The sequence below is a fragment of the Periophthalmus magnuspinnatus genome, chromosome 5, assembly GCF_009829125.3.
Source record: "Periophthalmus magnuspinnatus isolate fPerMag1 chromosome 5, fPerMag1.2.pri, whole genome shotgun sequence".
Lineage (NCBI taxonomy): Eukaryota > Metazoa > Chordata > Actinopteri > Gobiiformes > Gobiidae > Periophthalmus > Periophthalmus magnuspinnatus.
In genome coordinates, this window is record NC_047130.1 from 7,242,023 (window position 1) to 7,262,014 (window position 19,992).

Below are 19,992 nucleotides of genomic sequence, written 5' to 3' on the forward strand. Positions count from 1 at the left end.
TCAATGTGGAAGTTATCAGATTTATTTCTTTCGGAGTTATTTTAGCTGAATATTGTGATTTAAAATATCCAAATTATAACATAATGATCCATGGGTGTCATAGATTATAACTATGTAGCAGACACAAGCACAATAGGTCTTCTTTAATCTAATTGTAAAATAACAGGGACAAAAATATATATACAAATAGAATATCATTAATAGCTACAAAAGTGTTACAGTTATTTTCAGATAGCTCCACCCAAATATAATAAGTACGAATACTGTCTCCATCCCCAGATATGAAGTAAACACGATTATTAGCGTCCCAGTTTCAGTTGTGATTGCAGTGGCTAAATAAGTAAAAGTGTGTTCTCTACTACGTTTAATTTACACCAGAAATACAGTTAAAGACCCAGTGTAACTTTTCTAGTGGAGGATCCGCCATCTTGTCGAAGAAAGATGTGACTGCGTTGCCTGAAATGTTAGAAATATTAAGTATTTTGATGCTATCGTCATGGAGACAAACAGATGACGCCACCAGACCTAAGTTACAGGTCAGTTTTATGGAGAGGCGATGCCAAAGTAAAAGAACATGTTTTTTTTTTTTAAAAGATATTTTGAGTAATAAAAAACTAAACGTAATTGATGGATAGATTTAATGCCATGTTGTGGAAAATTCCAGGCAGAGCAATCACATCTGAATGAAAACATTCCACCAGAAAAGTTACACAGTGCACCTTTAAATGGAAGTTATCGAAATGAATTATAAACACCTTTTACTACATTAAATTGTGACAAACGTAACCAATACTGTTCCATCGGTGGAAATGGGCCATAACTCAGATATTAATAAACAACATCAACAAGAGAAAGAATAAAATAAAACTCAAAAAATGCCAGTCTTTTTTCCCATTCATTGCAATTTAAAGCTGGGTGAGATCCCGTTTGCTCCGTAGCCCATTTCGGATCGCTTTGAAGAGGACACAAAAACTCCCAAAAAATAAAAACAAGAGCAGGGGGAGCGGAGTCGTATAAGTGCTTGGCAAATTTAAACAGCAAGAAGACTGCTAATACATATGTGGTACAGACAGTAGTCATCTATAGTCAAAAAACTGCTCACAAATTTTTGGAGAGTAAGAATGGTTACACTGACAAAAAGGAGGCGTGGAGGTTCATATGGATGTGAATGTATGCGTGTGTCTGAGGTCAGGGGGGGAGATGGTGGAAAGGGGCGGGGCGATGCAGGGGGCGGGGTCAAGGGGGAGCGGGTCAGGAGGGGCCACTGTAGAATCCTCTGTGTGTGTTTGACCGATCGGATCTTCAGTTTCAGGTGAGGTAGAGAGGCTTGTCCCTGCCTATCATGCTGCCACTGCAAAGACAAAAGCATCACAGATTAGATTCCCAAAGATAGCGTAAGGAGCAGTCACGGCGTAGTTTCAAGGGGAAGGGGAGTAGCTAAGTCTAACGGAGATAGGCAGTTTTTGAAGGAAATAATCACACGCTGAACCTCATATTTTTGTTAATTACTAGGTCCGCAAGTTGTCATGTTAATCTTGTGATTTAAAGGGCTTAATGGTGCACTAATCATGTCTCCATAGAGCGGTTATTTACTTCGCTTGAAATATACCATAGTAGGAATTAAAAGTTATCACCATAGAAACAAGAGGCCATGTTACAAGTTGGATCTATAGACTTGAAGTTTTTATGTAATTTCTGGGTCCAACTGCAACTTCAGAGCTGGTTTCTATCTTAGTCTTTATTATTATTATTATTTTTTTATGTTGCCTGCCTTGGTGACACCGAAAACGACATCACACATAAGAAATTCATAGAGATTTGAACCTACTTACAGCTACGTTTTAAGCAATAAAAAGACCTGTACGCATGCGTGATAGATGAGTTAATGTCATACTGGTGAAGATTTCAGAAAAATTACATACTGCATCTTTAAGTGAACAAAAATAAAACAAAAGAACAAAAAAAACAACAACTATTTCTTATGGCAAAAAACGCATTTCTAGCATCCTAATTATTCACTGGAATGCGTGTGTAACTGCCAAGTGAAGTTTTGCCATCTCTGTTCTACTAACAACAACTAGCATGCTAACAACACACCATCCTTACCTCCTGGTTCACAGATGATATAAAAAAACAAACTTTATAATTAGATGCAGACAACACCCAGCGGCCTCATGTTGACCCTAAGAGCTTTTACAATGTATTTGTACAGGTTCAAGACAAATTTAACATATTTACATGAACAAAATCCGGTACAGCCCCTTTAAGAATGCCACGATGTCACCCACCCTGTTATTCCCTTCCATTCAGCAGTCTGAGCTTTATTTTGAGACCTTGCACAATCCCGTATCTCCAAGAGCAGCAGCAGTAGCGACAGCCTGCCACGGCGTTTAGTACAGAGCAGATAAAAGTTGTGTTCGGAACATCTGTTTTCCTCTCAGCCTGACAATCACACCACAACCTCCATTATCTCACCATTACCTCTGCAGCTGCCTGGCCCTCTCTCTCCCTCTCTCCCTCTCTCCCTCTCTTTGGCACCAGCTGACAGTCTTCCACACTTCCTTTGTGAAAGCACCAGGAGCACTTTATATGCTTATTTCTGATCAAACAACTTCAATGTGACAATTATTTACTTTTTGTATTGTGACAGATGTTTTAGAGGCTGTTTCCAATTCCTAGAGTAATGTTTCTTTTGCCCCTCATAAAGTACTATTATATAAGCGGCTCTAACTGATCATCACTTTGGAAATGACATATGCATAATGAAATGTTTTCCTCTTAAAACCTCGTCCGGATCACTACCTTTTTGAAACTCACTCACTTTGTCATCTATAAATGATGTGTGCGGCCAGCTTAGTTGAGCCAAGTGTATAAAATAATATTGATTGTAGTAGTTCTAACCTGCAGTGGTTGCCACACTCTCGATTACAGTATTCACTGTCCCAGTCGTGACTCGGGGCCACACCAGGGCCAGGACCTGAGCCAGGGGCCCCTGGAGACTGAGAGCCCCCCATACTCTTCTGATACTCGGACTGGAGGTGAGAGAAACCCTGAGAACACAATACACACAAGTCAAATGCAAGAACATAGAACACATGGTTATAATCTGTCATTTTATTTGGAAGACTCTATGAAATTGTGCAAATGTGTCAATCCATATTCTGTTGTGTATGTGTACATATCACACATGGTGGAATTATCATAATCATACTGTGTGCATAAGGCCTATAGCTAATAGCATGTTGCTAACCTGCTGACCAGGAGGCGGGGAGTGGAGCGAGGCCTGCAGCCCCATCTGGTGGGAGATGATTGGCTGGGACTGGACTTGCTGCATGCGGATCGGCTGGTTGAGCAGCGAGCTCTGGTGCAGGGAGAGCTGCTGGTGCGGGTGCAGGGGCGGGCTGATCTGGAAGGAGGAGGGGGGAGAGGCACTAATGCTGGGCAGCATCTGTGATTGGCTGAGCGTCTGCGACAGGGCGTGGCGGGGGGCGTGGCCTGTGTAGCTCTGCAGGTCAGTGAGAGGAAAGGCTCCTGGGCCCAGGTACGGGGACGATGGCTGAGGGGGCACACTGTACAGAGGGGGGTTGGCTGGCATCATGTGAGGAGACGCCTGGCTCGTCTGCGCATTCTTGGGCTCCACTGGGTCGTTATAAGACTGTGACACAAGGAAAACATTTAGGGTTAGGATTTAGAATACAACCTTCAAACTTTTTAAAACTTATAAAGTTCTGTAGAGACATAACTCAGAGTAGGATAAACTCCCCGTGTTTCAAGCCAGTACCATCATTTTGAAAATGCAGTGTCCAGATGACCACCTCTGAAACCATCTCTACATTGAACCACTCCTACATGAATAAGAGATTACACTGTCTCATTGCTTACTAAGTACTACATACTTACACTACTACAAGTGCAGACAATATGACAGCTCTGAATGAAACAATTACCTTTTTTCTATAAAACAAGCATATGCTGCTAAGCTACAAGTTGTTGATTTATGATGCCAGTTGTGATTCAAGGATATCTGTCCATAAACGCTTTTCTAACAGTGTAAATCATCATTTATAGGCTTGTACAATGACTGAAGATGCATTTTGTATATCCTCAGGTATGTACACAAACAAGAACATAAGGGACATGGTTACTACTAAACATGTACATTTCATACTTTAACTTTCATTATCAATTTGTCATGGTAATTATTCTAGTGTAATGCAATAAACAGTAACATTACATTTTAAATTACACAATTCTGCAATGGAATGTAGCAAATGCTCCAAATAGATTTTAAAAGTACATAAAAATCCAACAGTAACACTGCAGCATAAAAGGGTACATTATCTTTTTTTTTTTTAATGAGAGCATTTTGTTCAATTGGAAAATATAATTGCCTACTGTCACTGAACAGTACATTTTACAGGCTAAATCCAGCCTCTAATTACACACTATTGAGCAGAGCTGTGTTTACTGAGCGCGATCACTGCTCTCTTCTTGGTCTTATTTATTCCAAACAAACTCCCAAACACCCACACATTTTAGAACACCACTTCTCCCTTTACTTCAGAAGGTGATGGATGTTTGAGTGATAGCCAGTGCTTCTCATTGTTCATATAAAATACAGGGATATGTGATAGTGAGTTTAGTAATAGCCCATATTTATACTGTGAACTCATGAAATGATGATAAATTATATGTACAGTAGTGTGTAACGCATTTGTTCTTATTTTTATAACATGGTACACCTAAACTCCGCTCAAAAACATAGTTAAAATAGAGCTGCTGAACTGGGAAGTACCTGGACTACTAAAGAAGAGAGCGAAAGAGAAGGAGAGGCGGAGTTTGGGGGTATCAGTAACAGTGTCGTTGGTCCAACAGTTATCCACACTTCAAACTCCGCCCCTAAAGCCAGGTGTTTGTAATTGGAAACACCTGGCTTTATTCAGGGCAGTCTTATGTGATGTCACCAAGTACTTGAAACTTGAATCGATGGAGCAGGAAGCGCATACATGCTCATTTTGCATTTCGAACACCGCAGCTAACAGCTAAATGTTATATATACAGTCTATGGATGGTATATTGGTTCTTGATGTGTAAAATATGTATTTGGTATCCCAGCCATGTGGTTTTAGCAGTATCGGTTTCTTTTAATTCTTTCTAAGCTGATTAAACCGTGCCGTGAAGTCATATGTAACAGCCTAAAATATACACACTATGTTACTAAATAATATCACACTTTTTGCAGCATCATCTGTCACAGCGTTCTATATGATTAGCACGCCTGAACCCGTCACTTCCTGGTTTTTGCTCATTTCGTTTTTGCCTATTTAGCGACTACCACGCCAACTTACTTCTTATCTTTTAGCACACAAAGGCAACAGGTGCACGCTGAAGATGTGAATCCTCTAAAATGAATCTCCAATTACATCCAATTCTCCCGACCCCACCTCGCAATGAAAAGACTGCTTAGATGGTAATTAAAAAAGAGAGTTAGAACTGCTTTCTGATTGGCTGCGGAGTGAATGAGGGGGGATGGTTATGGGGTAGATGCTGTTTTTTTTTTTTGACTGGCAATCTCCCAAACATATATAGTTATCAATCAGGGCTGTGTATAGGCGCGCTGACATGAATGTGTAATTACAGCGCAGATATGAGAATAGTGTTTAGCTCAAAGTGGTGCCCCGTGTGAAGAGGCTGATCAATTAACTATTCATGCCTCAATCAAGGTGCTTGTTTTCGGGCAGTGAGCGGCGGCTGGGGCGGAAGCGTGGAGCGTGGAGGAGCGGGCGCGGGGACGGGGAGGAGCTACATATATTCTAATAGGATTTGGGGTATAAACTTTCAAACAATGCTGCCATACATGATCGAGTTGGGTTTAATAAAGCACAATGTAGCTATATGTGATGTTGATGTTTTGTTTATTCTGTAAACAAAAAAAAAAAAGATTGCGTTGATCCAGTTTAGGCTGTACGTCACGAGCAATAACCAGAAGCAATACAAACATAGTGTCAAAGGCAACTAGCTAGCGACGCTCTGTCAACAATAAACCTGGATACATCGAAAGAGTTGTGGTAGATTTTCATTTAAAATATGGCTTAAAATTTCAGTATAAAACATGAAGTCCTTAAGCACAAAGATGGATTTCTAAGTGTCTATTTACTACATTGATCGCTCAAAAATGTTCAAATTGGATGAACAGGAAAGAACAAAATAGCCTAATTCTACAAGCTAAGATACAGGATGCTAATATTAAGGGGATGTACATGTTTTTTAAAGACTGAAATGAAAAAAAATGAAAGAAAGTACAGCAGCGAGAGTCAAAATAACACTGTTTGAACCCATGTCTCATTTCAGTTTTTTATTGTTTTGGTTTTTTGCTTTAAATTTTTTATACTAAGTGGACCAGGAAGTAGTGCTGGTGGACTATTAACATGCTAGTTGTTTGGTTACACAATCATCCAAATATATATCACAGATAAATACAGCAAAAATGAAAAGTTAACTTCGCTGTAACTTGAGAGAAACTGGTGAACCTTGCAATAAGCTTTAAAATATTAAGATTTATATTATGTTGAGTCTAAGGACTAGCTGCAGTCTAAGGACTTGCCGCATGAGAACCGAAATGGGAAACGGGGCTTTTGGCTGTTTTTCTTCCCAAAAATTGAATACATTTCAAGGACACGCTAAATTGGATACTTTGGGGCCACAAATGCACTTAAATAATCTGGTGACACACATTTATACTCACACCTGCTCTTGTTTTAAATGTTTTAATTGGACTCATTTGTTTTATTTGTTTGCTTTGTGTTTATTTGTTTTTTTCTGTATTTGAACAGGGCACTCATGAAAAGGAGAGTCTGAGTGGTCTCATTGGGCTCTCCCTGTATAAATAAAGATAAATGAAATAAAAATAATAAATAAACATTGGTATCACAAATATTGGTTTGCCCACTGCAGCCAGACAAATACTGAATAGTGTATCAGCTCAAAAAGACTAGCATTAAGTATGCAGAATGTCACATTTATGACTACTTAATTGCTAATGTAAATAAAGGATGTCCAGATTGTTACCTGTGACGCAACAATCTGGGCCAAATGCGAACAGAGCATTTTTGAGTACTCAGAGATTAATGAAACAAATGTGAGCAAAGTAAGATAGAACTCCAGTATGTTTTGGTGAGAGCACAACATTATAACATGGTTAAATCTCCAAAAACTAGGGTAACTCTTGCATTATGTGTCCTTTAAGCTTCAATATCCTTCCCAGACAAAAATCTACTTATTCATACATTTCTAAACCAGCTTTCCACCCACCCACACAGACAAACATCACATCTCCCCGGGTTACAAATCAGGTGTGTCCAATGCCTAATTTCAACTGTTCTCCGCTCAGCACACCCCTCCTTTATCATAGCAAGCCTACCCACAACCCCTTTGGCTGGAGAGAGGAGGAGAGGGAGGAATTCTCTGTCTCATTTATCATGCCTTATATCAGCGCTGACCCATGTATATCAAAGACGTGACCCCCACCGTTACCTTGGAAACCAGACTGGCTCTGTAGGCGGCCAGGGCTTTCAGGTACTCCTTCTTAGCAGCCTCTGTTTTCCTCTTGTAGCTCTGCGAGGGGAGAAAACACAACAAGTTTAAACACAGAAAGCAAGACCAGATACACAGATTTTAAAAACGAGGGAAGGAAGAGGGAGAGGGAGGGTGACCCAAAGGACTGAGGTAACAAAGGGTATGATTGGAGACAATAGGTTGCGTTCACGTTCTTGAATTTGATGTTGGAGGGCAGAGGTCTATAACTGTATTTGAAATAAATATTCAAACTGAAATGGCACAAATGTTGAACCGTATTGTTATTTGTTAAAAAAGTTACGGCTCAAGGTCATTTCAGCTGACAACGATCATGTCTTTGAGATTGAATAATGACGCTATATAAAAATAATTTCACTTTTGTTCATATGTAGTAATTACGGATAGAATTTCACCATACCTGCCCTCCACATCAATGCAGTAATTACGGTAACTATACACAGTGTTGTGCTTATATGTATCACATGAACGTCGTAATTTAGGGTCATATGGTCTTTCTCATAATAAAGCTTTTTTTAATGCATTACAGTTGTCCCTAGCTACAACGTGGTTCACCTTTCGCAGCAATTTTTGCACAATTTTCCATGCCTTTTTTTTTTTTATAGCGTGTGAATGTGCATTGTGTTCTGCGTCCTGATTGGCTAAGGGACTGTAGACCATTGTCAGTCTCCTCCGTGCTGTGTCTCCTGTACAGTACAGAGTTACATAAATGTTGGATCGCAGTGTGACTCTGAAGTGCTGTATGTTTGCAAGTTTTCTCCCCGACAAAACCAACAATGTCGATGAAACGTTCTGCACGGACAAAGGCGCCTACGGAGGTTTGAGCTTTGAGAGTGTTTAAACAAGAGAGAAATGTGAGAAAATGTTAATGTCTGTGTGAGAAAAGTGTATAAAGTGTGTGGTGAGGGGTTTTACAGCCTTAAAATATATAATAATTGTAAAAAATAAAGCTGACTACTTCGCTATTTTGCATATTGTGGGTTATTTTTAGAACGTAACCCCTGCGATAAACGAGGGACCATTGTAGATTGGTTTGAGTAAATTCACATAAATGCAAACTGATCACATTAAAAACAATGCGATTTTTTTCAATCCAAATTTTCCATTTATAAATCAATATTGTTCCCTATTTCACCCATCACCCTGTAATCATCAGTCAGTAAATGATTTGAACCGGTGGCCATCCGGTTTGAAGACGAATGCTTAAAACGCTGCTCCACCGCCACATACAAAAGAAGATGTGAATTTTGTCATTTTAAAATTACACACGGGAACATGAAATCGCCCTGAAGAGGAACATTATTAAAAGACTAGCTTCTCATGCACGAATATTAGTGGTAGAATATTTAGAAAGAAAGAAGCAAGAGATAAAAGTCTATTAAAGCAGACACAATATTTTCAAGCCTTGGAAGTGAATATTTGAAATTGTGGAATAAAAATATCAAGATACAATTCCAATACTGTAAAAGAACCGCACCACATATAATCTATTTTTGATCTGCGAGCAACTACTGTAGAACAAGTCGTACATCTTACAGAGACGTGTGTGTTTGCACCACGCCAAGCACAACTTTATTGATGTCCACCTATAGACAACATACATACAGGGGTATGATAGGAGGAGAGAGGGAAGGAGAGACGAGGAGAGGGAGTGTGGGGAGCAGAGGGGAGAGAGGGAAGGAGAGATGAAGAGAAAGACTGTGGGGAGCAGAGGGGAGAGAGGGAAGGAGAGATGAAGAGAGAGAGTGTATGGGGAGCAGAGGGGAGAGAGGGAAGGAGAGATGAAGAGAGAGAGTGTGGGGAACAGAGGGGAGAGAGGAAAGGAGAGACGAGAAGAGAGAGTGTATGGGGAGCAGAGGGGAGAGAGGGAAGGAGAGATGAAGAGAGAGAGTGTGGGGAACAGAGGGGAGAGAGGGAGAGGAAGGGACGGAGAGAGGGAGAGAGAGTATGCAGGGAAGGGGGGAGAGAGGGAGGGAGAGAGAGAGAGTATGTGGAGCAGAGGGGAGAGAGGGAGAGAGTGTGGGGAGCGGGGTGAGGGACGGAGAGAGGGAGAGAGAGTGCATGGGGGCAGGGGGAGGGAGGGAGGGAGAGAGAGTATGGGGGAAGGTGGGAGAGAGAGAGTGGAAGGGCAGGAGGGAGTATGGTGGGGTTAGGGGGAGAGAGGGAGAGTATGAAGCAAGGGGGGAGAGAGGTAGGGAGAGAGAGTATGGGGGCAGGGGGGAGAGATGGAGAGAAAGAGTATGGGGACGGGGAGCGAGGGAGGGAGAGAGTGTGGAAGGGAAGGAGGGAGTATGGTGGTGCTAGGGAGAGAAAGTGAGAGAGTATGGGGGGCACAAGGGGTAGAGGGAAAGAGGGAGACTATGGGGGACAGGGGGAAAGAGGGAGAAAGAGAGTATGGGGAACAGAGGGAGAGAGGGAAAGAGTATGGGGTAGGAGGGAGAGAGAGGCAGGAGGGGAAGAGGGGGAGAGAGAGTATGGGAGGGTAGGGAGTAGAGAGGAAGGGAAAGAGGGAGAGAGAGAGATTATGAGGGGCAGGAGGAAGAGAGTATGGAGGCAGGGGGAGAGGGATGGGGAGAGAGAGTATGGGTGTGGCAGGCAGGGAGAGAGAGCGAGTATAGGGGGGTAGGGGGAGAGAGAGAGAGTATAGGGGGTTGCCAGGTACGCAGTTGTCCAACAGAACCGGGCGTCTTTTTTGCTGCTGCGGATGAAAAATAGTGTCTGCAGGTTTGTCCAGAGCTGTTTTCCATGTAAAACGTATTGATTTTAGAATAATCCTAATGACAGTCCTGAATTTTGGTGAGCGATCTTCATATCAAAAGCCATCAGCGCTCTGTGGAACTGCTATTTTTGAGGGAGAGAGAGGGGAGGGGGCGCGTCTGTGTCACCGGAGGAGCATTACTTTCATAAATACAGTGCAAAATACAGCCGTGCATAGGTTTTTCATATGCTGTTGGTGCGGCTGGGTCCCAAACATTCCAAATATAGAACTTGGTTGCGGATTAGCTGCTATAACGGCTAGCCTCGGTTAGCTTCGTTTGGCTGCAGCTGAGCGCTATATGGGTGATGTCACACTCACTCGCTCCACTTTTATATACAATCTATGTGTCCGCAATTTTCTCCACTTTTCACTAAAATACGTCTCCTCAAATTAGGTCAAAACAAATCCAAAACAGACTTATTTTAATGAGCAAAAAGGGTATTCTGTCCTCAGTGATGACTTTGTTTACTTTGTTCCCTCGCTGCGCACATGTATTAGTCCACTTGCTTATCTCTTAATCAGAGCTCTTTCTGCGCAAACCACTCAAATCGAAAATAAAAAAGTGTGTTTTTAGAGCCAATTTCAAGCCTTCTGAGTGAACCAAAAATAAGGCATTAGGGCAGTGAATTGGAGTTAATGCCCCGATGTGTCACTCAATAGACTTTTCTAACCGCTATTGAAGATGGAAAACAGATAAATAAAAATACCTGGGATGCTTAGATCTCAGTATCTTGAAATACCACTGGATACTGACCTATGTTAGTGCAACATAGCATTATTTTTATTTTTAATTTTAATTTTTTTTTTATTATTTATTTATTATTTATTATTTATATTTATTTTTTTCTTTCTTTCTTTATTTTTTTGCCCAGGGGTGCCAGGTAACTGCAAATAGTCATGTTACTATAATTGAGTGGCACAGATTTTGGGTAACTAAAGAAATCTAGTCATGTAATTGTAATCCACTACATTTAAAATCACATTAGTTACAGTCAAACACCCAAGATCTCAAAGAATATGACCCTATCGTGGTTTAAAACAACTTTAAACTGTTTAATCAATCAAAATATGCACTGTAATGTAACTAGCGACAAGTACTTTGAGTAATATGTCGTGTACTCAAAGGTGTATTATGTACCATGCACTTTTATGAGCACTTTTATGAGGAAGACTTGCCGTAATAAAGAAAAGATAGAGGGAAGAGAAAGGGGAAGGAGAAGGGAGGGAGGAGGTGAAAGAGAGAGAGGAGGGAGAGGAGAGAGGGAGAAGTCAAGCTGGAGAAGATGGATAGAAATGAACGAGGAGGGAGAGGAGAGAGGGAAGAAATAAAGAGGGAGAAAATGGATAGAAGAGAGAGGGGGCGAGACTGTTTGCCCCAGGACAGCTGTGGCTACAATAGCAGCTTGGAGTGAATGAATCGCGCACTGTAAATTACTTCGGTGTCTTAAAACGCTCTATATAAATCTATTGTTTAATTAAAATTGTCTGTTGCTTGTCTCCATGGAGATAGATCAGTTCGATGGCATACTGTGGAACATTCCAGTCAACGCAATAATATTTCCATGGAGACACGATGGTGGCGCCCCAACAAGACAGAAAAGTTACATCACACCCTTTTACGTACAAACTCGACAGCAGACTTCTAATTTAGTTCATTCTCAGCCATGTAACAGTACTTTTACTCGAGTACACATTTGCAGTACTATTTCCGCCGCTGGTCATTTCTTTAAATAGAGCCGGTCTGGTGTGTATAAGCATTTAGCATTCACGCACAGGGTCTGGCAGCATAGACACATCCAGTGGTAAACAAACACAGACAGAAACAGTAAACACAGTGAGAGGTACAATCTCCTGCTCAAACACAACGAGTGGATCCTCTCAAACGTGTGGACAAGACTGGGAGCATTTTAGCGACGTTTTAGATCCAAAGAATAGTACAGCATTATCTGATAGAGACTATGATTTTTCAGATATGAGATTTATTAAAGGGCCCATATTATATTTTATTCTATTTTCTGATCTATGTTATAATGTTTCCTCGTCACAAACCGACCTGGAGTTGTGTTGTATTTCATTCACGCATAAACTCTGCATATTCAGGCTGTGTTCTTCTCTCAAACCGAAAACACTCCGTTCCACCTTGTGATGTCACGTGGTAATACAGGAAGTGCTCCGCTTTTTTTTTTTAACTCATCATTTTCGCTATTGTGTCCTGAAGTCAAGATATGAACATTAATAACAGACAAATCAGGCGTCTTCTTTCCCCGAGGTCGCTCCCGTTAGTGTTAGCAACAAGTTTGATTGACTGCGTTGCTAAGCTCCGTGCTACACTAGGGGAGGGACGTTACCTTTAACAGCTTCGCGCCGGATTGGCTGTTTGGTTGCTATGATACTTACGATTGAAAATCCTAATATGGAACTTGGCTTCAAATTTGCTGCTTTAACCGCTAGCCTCGATGAGCTTCATTTGACTGGAGCTGAAACGCTATAGATGATGTCACACTCGCTCAGTCCACTTCTTTATACAGTCTATGGTTCTATCTGAGGTTTGTTGTCGTGTTAAAATATAAGGTTTGATATGTTTTAATAAATGTATTTTTAATAATATAATATAAAAATTAACCTTTTCTTTTAAAAATCACATTAAATCATTTGAACAAAGGGCCCTCTACGACCTGCAAATGTTCCCAGGCTGTGTGTACACTGCGGTGACAGCCCCACACACTCTCGAGCTAAAATATTGATAGAGCTTTGACTGCCTCGGTAATGAACTCAACTACTCCCAGCAGCTTTTAATTTGAAATGAATTTAACACGGCTAATGATTTGTGCAACCACTGATACTTTGAAATAAATGAGCGTGCCTAAGGATGTCTAATTACTCCAAAGTGAGTGGGTTCATTAAGGCTCAGGTCAGTGTGAATTCAAAACGCCAGGAGAGCAAGTGGCCGGTAGCCGTCCCGCCTGGACCGCTCCTTTAATTGAGCATAAATGAAATGTTCTTGTTTGATAACTGCTTAATTACAGGAGACAATAGCTCCGCGCGCCCTGCTAACACTGAGCGGAGTGATTAACCACTCCAACCCAACAGACACGAAGAGGAGAGAGAGGAGAGGGATAAGAGAGAGGAGAGAGAGGAGGGGGGAAGAGAGAGAAGAGGGATAAGAGAGAGGAGAGAGGAGGGGGGAAGAGAGAGAAGAGGGATAAGAGAGAGGAGAGAGGAGGGGGGAAGAGAGAGAAGAGGGATAAGACAGAGGAGAGAGAGGAAGGTGAAAGAGAGAGAAGAGGGATAAGAGAGAGGACAGAGAGGAGGGGGGAAGAGAGAGAAGAGGGATAAGAGAGAGGAGAGAGAGGAGGGAGGAAGAGAGAGAAGAGGGATAAGAGAGAGGGGAGGGGGGAAGAGAGAGAAGAGGGATAAGAGAGAGGAGAGAGGGGAGGGGGGAAGAGAGAGAAGAGGGATAAGAGAGAGGAGAGAGAGGAGGGGGGAAGAGAAAGAAGAGGGATAAGACAGAGGAGAGAGAGGAAGGTGAAAGAGAGAGAAGAGGGATAAGAGAGAGGACAGAGAGGAGGGGGGAAGAGAGAGAAGAGGGATAAGAGAGAGGAGAGAGAGGAGGGAGGAAGAGAGAGAAGAGGGATAAGAGAGAGGGGAGGGGGGAAGAGAGAGAAGAGGGATAAGAGAGAGGAGAGAGGGGAGGGGGGAAGAGAGAGAAGAGGGATAAGAGAGAGGAGAGAGAGGAGGGGGGAAGAGAGAGAAGAGGGATGAGAGAGAGGAGGGAGGAAGAGAGAGAAGAGGATAAGAGAGAGGGGAGGGGGGAAGAGAGAGAAGAGGGATAAGAGAGAGGAGAGAGGGGAGGGGGGAAGAGAGAGAAGAGGGATAAGAGAGAGGAGAGAGGGGAGGGGGGAAGAGAGAGAAGAGGGATAAGAGAGAGGACAGAGAGGAAGGTGAAAGAGAGAGAAGAGGGATAAGAGGGAGGAGAGAGAGGAAGGTGAAAGAGAGAGAAGAGGGATAAGAGGGAGGAGAGAGAGGAAGGTGAAAGAGAGAGAAGAGGGATAAGAGAGAGGAGAGAGAGGAGGGGGGAAGAGAGAGAAGAGGGAAAAGAGGGAGGACAGAGAGGAGGCGGGAAGAGAGAGAAGAGGGATAAGAGAGAAAAGAGAGAGAGAGGAGGAGACTGAGGAAGGGAGAAGAGAGAGAGGAGGGGAAAGAGAGGGTGAGGGAGAGGAAAGAGGGAAAACATGGATAGAAGAGAGAGGGGAAGTAGAAGGGAGGAGGTGAAAGAAGAGAGGGGGAAGGAGACTGAAGAAGTGGGAAGAGAGAGAGGAGGGAAAGAGAGGGAAGAGAGGAGACAGTGAGAAGGGGGAAGAGAAGGGAGAAGGGAGAAGGGAGAGGAGGGAGGGAGGCCAAGAGGGAGAGGGTGATAGAAGAGAGAAGGGGAGGAGAAGGGAGGGAGGAGGTGACAGAGAGAGAGGAGGGAGAGGAGAGAGGGAGAAGTCAAGCTGGAGAGGATGAGTAGAAAAGAAGGAGAGAGAAGATGATAGAAGCGAGATCGGTGACAGGGAGGAGGGAGAGGAGAGAGGGAAGAAGTCAAGAGGGAGAAGATGGATAGAAGAGAGAGGGGGAGAGAGATGAAGGGGGGAGAGGAGAGAGGGAAGAAGCCAAGAGGGAGAGGACGGACAAGAGAAGGAGAACTCAAAAGAGAGAGGAGGAAGAGCAGAGAGAAGAGGAGATAGGGGAGAGAACAGAGAGAGAGAGAAAAAGGGGAGAGGGAAGTTGAGAGAGAAGTAATATTGAACTCCTTCTGTCATGTAGATGTAACAAACTAACAAGTGTCTCAGGCTTCCTTCACACTAGACCCATTCCCAAGCTCTTCTGATCCTCTGATCCTCTGATCCGAGAGGCCGGAGAAGCGGCTCTACTCCGAGCGCCATCCAGCTGAAAGCATGCACAACAGGTAACATCCTCCAGCTATATGGAGTCCTGACCAAGACGAGTTCAAGATCTGGAAATGGGTCTCCAGACGCCCACTGTGGCTCTATTTCCTTCCTTGATGCCAGATCCATTGCCTTTAACTTAAAAGCTGCATCATTTGCATTTGTTTGTGTGTTTTCCATGATGAGGATGTGTGCATGATCCTCAAAATGACAGTTCAAAATCAAAACTAGTGTGTTCTTCAGCTCGTAATCTTCCCCACATCCGTCTGACTTTTGTGATTTCTGCTAGAGAGTGCCCCCGGTGGCCGTTAGCCAGTAAAAATGTATAAATAAGCCGCACCGTTGTATAAGCCGCAGGGTTTAAAGTGTGGGGAAAAAAGTGGCTTATAGTCCGAAATGTGTGCTGTATATATAGAAGCATGATTTAAAGCATGATTTAAATGTACTAGGTAGACTAGCGTGGCAAAGTTTAGTACACCAAGTCTTATTTCCAAATTCAGTACAACAGTAGTATTCTGATGTTGACACAGAACTAAACAACCTCCCTGTAGTCACCTCTATTGTCTGGGCTCCTCCACTGTTTTAAAACTGCTGCAAAACTGGAAATAGATTTTAATCTTAAAAAAGTAAATCAAGACAAATGTACTTTTTGTGTTTCTAGGGCGGATTTAACATGTAGTCACCTTGAGGAATAACAGCCCAAAAAAACACATTGATCTCACATATAAAGCTCTGGTCTGTGGGGATTTGAGAGAGAAGCAGTGTGTAAGAACAAAACATCTTAACAACACAACTATATACAGATGCATAGGCTCAATAAAGCACGCGTAGCTGGAGCGTGGGCAAAAGGAACACATAAGTACTAAAGCTAACACACTATTTGGACTAATTGGATATAAAACACGTCCTAAATAAGCAATATATTTAAATGGTACTTTTATTTTCGCTTGATAAAAAATATAGCTTAGTAGTGAGTAAAAAGTGTTTTATCTTTTGTGTTCAGTTGTGTGATAATAACTAAATTAATAGTTGTGTTTTTGGTATCTAAACTTTACTTAAGTACATTTTAAACTGATACTTTTTACTTTTACTTCACTGCATTTGAGAGCAGGTATCTGTATTCTACTCCACTACATTATGAACAGGATTAAAAAGTATTATAATATTATTGTTGAAAGGGCTGAGGGTTTGTTTTTAATACTTTCATAATTTGAGCAAACACAAGTATAACAAAAGCTAGAATTGATTGTTTCTGTTGAACAAAAATCAGCACAAACCTTTATCAAAATTTGTTAGATCTCAAAATCAACGTGGCATACTTTTAATTTTTACTCTTTAAGTACATTTTTAAACAGGCACTTTAATATTTTACTTTACGTTACTTTTACTTTTACTTGAGTATTTTTTTGCTCTGGTATCTATAACAAAATTGGCATGATGTAATAAGATACGGGGTTAGCAGAGAGATATATTGTAGTAGTGGTAGCGACGGTGATAGCAGTGCTTGTAGTATTTGTGAAAAAAGTAGGATAGCAGGAGCAGTACTTTACATTAAAAAATAAAATAAAATAAAAAAAAAAGTTTGTCCAGTATCATGACATTTTTTTTAGCATAATTATCTTGCCACAGTGCAGATATATTGTAAAAACAGCTTCTGAGATCAAAATATGTCTGCTGTACCGTATGCATCTAAAGAATTTTATTGCCCAGTAAACAGGAAGTGCACAGTAGCATGCTGGTAAACTCATTGCAGTGAATAATTAGCATGTTTAGAATGCATAAGGAAAATAAGGAAATACTTTAAACCATTGCAAACATTACACATTATTAAAATAGTAAAAATCTGCATTATTGAGAAAATTAATGCATTAATCATCAGTGAAAATGGACCTTTTGGAAGTAATTTATTGAAAAAGTCAGAATGCAAGTTGCTCAAAATGTTAAGTTTTGGAAGTAATTTTTTTTGTGTTCACTTTGCAACCCACACCTCTGCTGATGCGCTACGGCAATGGCATAATAATGGCATAATAATCACTGTATTCTTCTGTATAGATAACGCTCCATATTTGAGTAGCACGATTGTAAACAGGGTTAGCTTATGTAAGTGAGAAGAAGTTATGTTTACATGGAGCTGAAACTGCATGGCTCACCCAACTCTGACTTTATATAACACCTGTCATCACCCTATAGAGCCACTGTGACAAGCGGCTTGGAGAAAGTAAACACATAATAAAAATAAAGGCTATCGAGACATGTGTACATATAGATTTGGGTTTCCATAGCAGCGTCAATACAATACAAGTCTACAGAGCCAGACTCGTCGGACAGTAAGACACGAGGCTTTTGACAATCTCATTAATATATCTCTGTGTAGGCGTTCAATATATGCAACAGGAACAGAAGTATTGATTATAATGTAAAAGTCAAAATGAATCACAAATAAATAACTATACAAGGCACGTTTCATCATTTTGCTTTTGCTGTGTTCACTTTAAAATATAATCCTAAAACAAACTATGTGAACAACTCTTAAAGGGCCAGTACCTGATTTTGAAACATGAGTGAATAAAATAAAATAAAATTAGCCCCAGTCGCTAACAGGTGGTTGTTTCTACATGGTTTTCATCCAAGAACATCCCTGTTTTGATATCTTGTCCAGTCTCTCTCTAAAACCTTCAAATCAGGTTAGAAATCTAAAGGTAATAAAGGACTCAGACTTGAACTTTAACAGCTACATCAAATCAATAACACCTGCAGCTTTTCACCATCTAAAAACATTGCAAAAATCAAAGGTATACTGTCTAAACCAGACTTGGAGAGACTTATCCATGCATTTATCTCCAGTAGGTTAGACTAATGTAACGGCCTGCTCACTGGCCTCTCCAAACGAGTGTTAACATAGCTGCAGTACATCCAGAACACTGCTGCTCGGGTCCTGACTAGAACCAGGAAGTACGAGCACATAAGTCCTGTGCTCAGGTCTCTGCACTGGCTCCTGTGGTTCAAAGAATAGACTTTAAAGCAGCTCTGCTTGTAAACAAGTCTCTCCATGGCAGGGCGCTAAAGTAGATCTCTCACATGTCAGTGCCATATCAACCACCTCACACTCTGAGGACTTCAGGGACCGGCCTCCTGCTGGTGCCCGGAGTCAGGACTAAACATGAGGAATCAGCGTTTCAGTTTTATGCAGCTAAAACATAGAACAGTTTCCTGAAGATGTGAGACAGGCCTCTACTTTTACAATGTTTAAATCCAGGCTTAAAACGGTTCTGTTTAACTATGTATATGACTGAAAGGTTGTGCACTCTTCTGTTTTAATGTTCATGTTATGATGATTATTTATGTCTTCATTTGTTTGTATTGTGATTTTAATGTCTTTCGTATTCTGTAAAGCACTTTGAATTACTTTGTGTACCAATTTCACTATACAAATACATTTTCCTTGCCTTGTCTGTCCCTTGTAGTTGCTTCCTTATGGTTCTCATCTAACAAAATGGAGTAAAAGATATTTTCCTAAACGAGAATAAATCTAAATCAGGTACAGATCCTTTAATGAGTTCTTGGTGAGTTATTCAAATGGTTTAAGCTATACAGTACTGCTAGTTCACTCAGATGATATACTAGACCACATACAAAAGGAAAAAGCACATTTTTTCTATCTGGATGTATTACGCTATTTTCTGATCTATGTTATAATGTTGTTTCCTCATCACAAATATACCTGGAGTTGCGTTTTGTTTCATTCACAAACCCTGCAAATGTAGGAAGAGTTCTTCCTCAAACTGCAAAACACTCTGTTCCACCTTGTGATGTCATGTGCTTTTAGAGGAAGCGCTCTAGTGTGTTTTTAAACTCCATACACCTTGACTAGAATCATTTAGATATGCTCAGTCCTGGAATTACCCAGCTCTACTGAACTAAAACTAAAAGAAGCTGTTAATTTGAAAACTACTGCTTCCTGACATCACAAGGTGGAACAGAGCATCTTTGTCATGTGTTTCTTCGATTACTTACTGTAAAGGTATGACTATCAGGGTCACTCGATTGTTTTGTCGACAGAGCCGCTCATCGAGAATAAATGAAGTAATCACGTGCTATTGAGCAATACATGGACCCATAACAACATCATTACCTCTGTTAATTATGAAGCTTCAGAGGTGACATGTCTAATTAAACACGCCATTGCACAAACAAATCTAAAAATGAGCCACACAAATGCCATGTGAATATCTGTGTATGTGCTGCTTTGTTAGCTTGCAAATCAGCAGGGGTGGAAGAAGTACTCCATCGTTCAAGTAGTGGAGTAGAAAGTACAGATACCTGCTCTCGAATATAGTGAAATAAAATGTAAAAGTATCCACTGTAAAATGTACTCAAGTAAAGTACAGATACCTGCTTAAGTATAGTACACTACTTTTATTTTGTTATGTTCCACCACTGTAAATAATTTAAGGTGAGACACAGTGGCGGAATAGACAAAAGAAAAAAAAAAAAATTAAATCCTGAAAAAAAAAAGAAAAAAAAAAAAGAAAAATGTTAATAAGCTATTTTGTGTAAAAACAGCCCAAAATTTCACATGTTTGGGATATATAAATCTGAAAAATCCATTAAGACATTAAAGTTTGATTTTATTACTTAATTTTGTTGACATATTAGATACAAACTAATTTACAAGGGTAACTTTGGATATCTCATTTAGAATGAGATTAAAGT

The 19,992-nt window shown here is 40.9% G+C and overlaps 1 protein-coding gene across 3 annotated transcripts in view; it reads right to left on the reverse strand.

Annotated features, from left to right (window-relative positions):
- Positions 1–810: 810 nt before the first annotated feature.
- Positions 811–19,992, reverse strand: part of tox2 (TOX high mobility group box family member 2) — a 183,304-nt gene continuing 164,122 nt past the window's right edge. For all 3 annotated transcript variants that reach the window (XM_055221931.1, XM_055221932.1, XM_033967359.2), the window contains 4 exons: positions 7,534–7,614; positions 3,251–3,655; positions 2,902–3,050; positions 811–1,351 (listed from right to left, as the gene is read on the reverse strand). In XM_055221931.1, coding sequence (XP_055077906.1) covers positions 1,309–1,351; positions 2,902–3,050; positions 3,251–3,655; positions 7,534–7,614 — 678 coding nt within the window. In that variant the 3' untranslated portion in view covers positions 811–1,308. The remainder of the gene's footprint in view (positions 1,352–2,901; positions 3,051–3,250; positions 3,656–7,533; positions 7,615–19,992) is intronic.